The sequence below is a fragment of the Lupinus angustifolius genome, chromosome LG02 (genome assembly GCF_001865875.1).
Source record: "Lupinus angustifolius cultivar Tanjil chromosome LG02, LupAngTanjil_v1.0, whole genome shotgun sequence".
NCBI lineage: Eukaryota > Viridiplantae > Streptophyta > Magnoliopsida > Fabales > Fabaceae > Lupinus > Lupinus angustifolius.
Genome location: NC_032010.1, coordinates 14183751 through 14189164, shown reverse-complemented (window position 1 = coordinate 14189164; position 5414 = coordinate 14183751). Strand labels below are relative to the sequence as shown.

Sequence of the window (5414 nt, the reverse complement as noted above, 5' to 3'; positions counted from 1 at the left end):
CAATATATAAAATTTTATATTAACAATACATATATTACACAATTTTTACATATATTTATGAATATAATATTTATATATTTATAGAGTAAAGATTTACACATAAACAAAAAAAATTCTTATATATTAGTGTATACATATTTTACTCTAATCTTACTCATATTTTATTAGATTATAATCTTGTAAACATCAGATGGCTTGGAGCCTTGGATGTACGTAAGAGGCACGTAGTACGGAGAGGTAGCTCAGCTTCTATTAGCGAACCCTCAGTTTCAGCTTTGTGATACACTCATACACCTAACACCTCCACAACCAGAATCTAAAGCCGCACAACCCTTACGGTGGGTCGCACCCGCACCCCAACAATTCTCTCAACTCAAACAAACTCTCCAACCTGGTAAGTTTAACAAACACCCAAATTCTCAGACATCGTTGTCAAACTCAAAGTGGCAACGTTTCGTTTTATGTTATTTTCTTTGTTTTTTATAAACTTTTTTTACTATTTTTTTGCCTTTATTAAGACGAAAGTCAAAGGTTTCATCTCATCGTCTTGTGTTTACATTTTCGGTTCAACTCCCTTTCTTATGTTCAGAAAATAAGGAAAAGTGTTTCACATCTTTGATTTTATTTTATCATTTTTTCCGGTAACTGTGGATGACTTTAGAGTGTAAAAAACATTTCATCTGTCAAAAGAAGAAGACTCCAAATCGGTTAGTAGAAGAAAGAGAGAGAAGGAAAGTTCCATATTTTTGGTATAGATTTTAATTTTGGTGTCTGAGGGTAGAGGTGATAATTTAATGCTATAATGTTTTTGCATTTATTGCAGAAACAAAACGAAGGTGGAAAGAGAGTAAAAACAGGTGAAGCTTATAATAATTATTACTATAATTCATTCATTATCTCTTACTATTCTGTAGCAGCTTTAATTATTTAGAATTACTTTTCAATTAATTCATAAATATTTATTCTCTTTTAATAAACATTGATGAAGTGCATTGCTCGCTATATCCTCTTTCAAGCTAACTGTTTCTCTTTGCTAGTTTTTGGAATTTTGGTAATTGTCTTCCTTTTTTGTTTTTTGTTTCTATTCACTGTGTTTTTTGTACCTTAGATGTTTATATTTTTTTAATTTTTTTCTTTCTAATTTTTAACAACTTTTTTTTTATAGAACTGTTGAGGTTTTTGATCTGAGATAATAAATCCTTAACGTTTTGTCCATGTTCCTTGATTTGCTTCATGAGTTTGAGGTGTAATTTCTTAACCTGGATGAAATTTTTCTCTATACTTTTGTGAATGTCTAAAACTTGTTTAGTCTCATTAGTCAAGTCTAATCAGAACTAAACGACAAAATATTGGTCGGGACTCATCTTACTATAGAGGCCCTTGTGTGATTTAAAATTTGGATTTGTATATTTGTGGTTGATACTTTTGGAAGGTTTGTGATTGTAAAGCTTTTTTATTGTCCTATTATACATTCGAGTACTTCCGAAGTCCTTCGATCATAGTTACATGCTTCCTCATTTAGCCTAAGTACCACGTACCAGATACGGTGTACCGCGTATCACATAGAATTTGATAGCGTGCACTAGAATAGGCATGTCGTTGGTTATGCTTAATTGAGCGGCTTTGCGTATAAATCATGTTACATTTTAGAGCTAGTGGTAAATTCTCTATGGCCCTTGTTTATGCCCTTTGGTTTACTTTATAAATTAAGGTCATGACTTGATTTGGGTTCTATTCAATATAGTTTTAGCAGCTATGGTTATTGAAATGGAATCTTGTTACTGGCTATTGGCTTTTAAGTATTTTCAGAAAACATTGAGTTTGTTATTGCTCTTGTTTCCATTTAGTGCTGTTATCATAAGTAACTTGCAACCTAATTGTTTGTGTTTTCTGATTTTCAGATTCCTGAAGAACATTGAGTTGACAAGCTATTCTCTATGTTTGAAAATAGCAAAAGCAAAGCTGCTTGAAGACCTGGAGATTTATGTACTAAAACCTAAGAAAATAATGAAAATAGGTAACAAACTGTTCATTTCTGATTTCTGCTATTGGTTCTTTCACATTTCCAGTTTCCATCTTTATTTTCTCTTTTGCTTTAATCAGGGTTAGACTCATATGATTTTCGTTCAGATATGTATCTTTATAAATTTGTTGGGCTATGATTCTTAGCTCCTCCGAAGGGTGGATTACTTCTATATGTTTTTTAAGTTCTCTTAAAGCAATGAAAACTGTTTTGAAGGTCGATTCTTCATATGTTTTCCTGAAAATGTGTTATTGGTTGTTGGATACTGTTATTGTTGTTGTTGTTTTGTTGTAATTGTATTATTACTAATATGAAATCATACTTTACTAATTATTCTTCTGTAAATGATTATGCAGTGCATTCAAATACTGTCCATGAGCCTGAAAGTCAGTCCTTTGAGCTTGATGAAAGTGATCTATTCACCCCTGCATACAAGTTGCAAAAAAAGAAAGTTAAGGACTATCAGAATAGCATCTGTATTGATCTGAAAAGGAACGAGCGGAAGTTGGAGGATTACATGACTGCCCCAAAAGCTGAATTCTGCGATAGCGTGATTGATTTTAAAGGTGGTTATCAAGCACGGGTCAAGGACGTTGTCAAGGATAGATGTGTTGGTGATGGAGTCTGTACTAAGGATATGTTTTTGTTTGAGATGAGTGTTGAGGAAAAGGCTTACAATTCCTTTTGTAGTAATGACGATAAAGAAATGAAGAAAGATAACATTGAGATCAATGTACTAAATCTACCAACAACAGAGAAATCTGACCAAGTTTTAGCTAATCATGATCAGTCGAAGGATTTGATGTGCAAAGATGAGGCTGTGACCCAAACGCTTTCTGATAAAGTCGAAGAGACTTTACCTGGAGATACTGTTTTATTGAAAGAGTTAGGCAAACATGAACCTAGAGCTTCTGATGGCGAGGAAGAAGAGGTATGCTACATATTAGCAAATGGTATCCAAATAGTTTGTTTGCAAATAATTATTTGTTTGAAAAGATTGATTGCTTAGGTATGTTACTTGTTTAAATACAGCATCGAAAAAGACTATTCAACTATTCATTATGGAATTCTTAGTTTAGGTAGATAGCCAAAGATCTTAGAACATGCCAAACATATTTTGTACTCATCTACTGTATTTGCACTTTACATGTTACTAAGTGAAGCTTCTAGTTCATTGATTATTGCCCATATATATCATGCAACAAGCAGATAGCTTTTATTGAAACTTAAACCATTATTAGTTTAATATGGAAAATTTCCTTTGGGAATCGTTGGCTACCGTGTGTGCTTGCTCATGCACGTATGAATCTTTAGAAAAGAGAAATTTGAGAAAGTGACATTTGTGATTTATTGGCAGGTCTCACGTGAGACTGAATCACACTCTCAATCCTTTGAGTCTGAAAACTTAGTTGAGGAAGCAGTGTTAACAAGTCCTACTTTGGCATCAGCAATTGTTGAATCAAATTGTGATACCATGCCTCTTGGAGGTGGAAGCTTCATTCATATGCTTAATCCTCCAGTTCTTGGAGCATCTTGTGGCAAAAAGGAATTTCACCAAGTTGGAGGCTGTAAATTCAAAGAAACTCAGGATACATCTGAGCCCGATGGGAAGTCCAGCGATGAGGCCATATTGAGGCAGATTCACCATAGCTTAGGCGAGTCGAGTTTTTCTGGTGTAGTCCATGGATCAAGTTGCATAAGTTACTCAGGGCCTGTATCCTACTCTGGCAGCATCTCTCTAAGATCAGATAGCAGCACTATGAGCACACGATCCTTTGCTTTTCCCGAGTAATTTTCCAGAGACTTGTTGGGTTAATGCATTATCATTGCTCTTTTTGTTGGCAATACATGAGTAATAGGCTGATATTTATTTCTTGTTCTTTGCAGACTTCCATCTGAGTGGAATAGCAGCCCAGTCCGAATGGCAAAAGCCGACAAGAGCAATTACCGGAAGCATAGGGGTTGGAGGCAGGGCCTTCTATGCTGTAGATTCTGAAAGATTGTCTCTTTTTCAATAGACTTCATATATATCATTTATATTTACCTGCTTATCATGCATATACATTTGTTCTCTAGTGCTTAGTAAGTTTAGATTAATGCTAAGTTAGTGCTCCTGTATGCAAGAAAGTGTCTGTTTTTTTGCCTTTGCTTGCATCTGTTTTTACCTATTCAAGGTATCTTCTATTTTTTAATCTTATTTCCATTGCAAACAGTTAGTATATATTAATTTTTCTGACGATTTATGTATAAATTTATAACTTGGAGGAAGCTGCTATATGTTTGACTGTAGTAATGCATAATTGTTGTCTCAGTTATTAGAGAACCTATTATGTGGTAAGAATATATTGTAAAATGCTGCCTTGGTTAATGGAGAATTTAAGATTTATGGAACTTGTAGATTTACCTCTGTATATTTATTGAAGAAACTCAGAAAGAATACATATGATAAGCATTTTTTCTATTTAGATGATATAGTGTGTAAATGTAAATCTTTATATCAACAATGTATAAATATTATAATTTATTACTGATATTGATTAAATATGAATTTTGAATGATGCATAAATCTTATAAAAAACTTTTATACTGTACTGTTTTGGTAGATGAAATGGGCAGCCAAATCATAGAGATTTTTCAAATTTCTGAAATAAATCAACACCAAAAAATAAGCCCCAAGAGGCTAATACACGGCTTCACCTCTACTCCCATTTTAATTTTTAAGCAAGTTATCTTTTATAGCAAATCTATCGGGCTTCCCATGCCATGAGAAAACCAACACTTTAAGGGGTTGGCAGCTGGCACCTGATACATAGAGTGTAAATAGCAATCTACCAAGAATACTATGAATTATTCTACTCCTAGAAAAACTATAAACTAAGAAGATAATTGTGAACACCTATTTTTGTCCGGCTCCTAAAAGGCCCAACACTAGTTTTTTTAATATATATTATTAAAAAATAAATTTTTTAATTTATTTCGAAAATAATTAAATAATAAAACAAAAAGTGAAAAAGGAATCTAGTTGTTAATTTGATTAAGAGAGTGGAAAGAGATTCTCACATTTTGAGCAGAAGTGGGTTGAGGGGTTTTTCCATTAAGTAGTGGTTACACCTTGATAAAAAAGATGAAAGAGAAATGGGTACCAGATTGCAATAGTGAATGACAATTTATGATGGTGGAGAGAAGTTACTTAATTTTTAGAGGGAGTGGTTTATGGTTTTTTAGGTTAGAGAGAGAACACTATAGAAGGGAGAGAGGGAAGTAATTAGAAAAAAAGTGTCCATTCTCTCTCCCCATAGCGCAGCCTCAGAGTCACTTTCCTCACATACTTACGTCTCTCTATATCACCACATCTTATAATTAAACTCTATTTTCCAACAACCTAAAAAAC

The 5414-nt window shown here is 33.3% G+C and overlaps 1 protein-coding gene across 4 annotated transcripts; it reads left to right on the top strand.

Moving 5' to 3' along the window:
* On the top strand, positions 220 to 4226 carry LOC109336337. Of its 4 annotated transcripts, none has more exons than XM_019572889.1 (5): positions 220 to 394; positions 1902 to 2017; positions 2380 to 2954; positions 3381 to 3811; positions 3911 to 4226. In XM_019572889.1, exons 2-5 carry the CDS (start codon positions 2008 to 2010, stop codon positions 4017 to 4019), a joined length of 1125 nt encoding a protein of 374 aa, XP_019428434.1. In that variant the 5' UTR covers positions 220 to 394; positions 1902 to 2007; the 3' UTR covers positions 4020 to 4226. The 4 variants fall into 4 exon arrangements, with proteins under 4 accessions (XP_019428434.1, XP_019428442.1, XP_019428418.1 ...); XM_019572897.1 differs by lacking the exon at positions 220 to 394 and adding an exon at positions 1586 to 1658; XM_019572881.1 differs by lacking the exon at positions 220 to 394 and adding an exon at positions 1673 to 1799.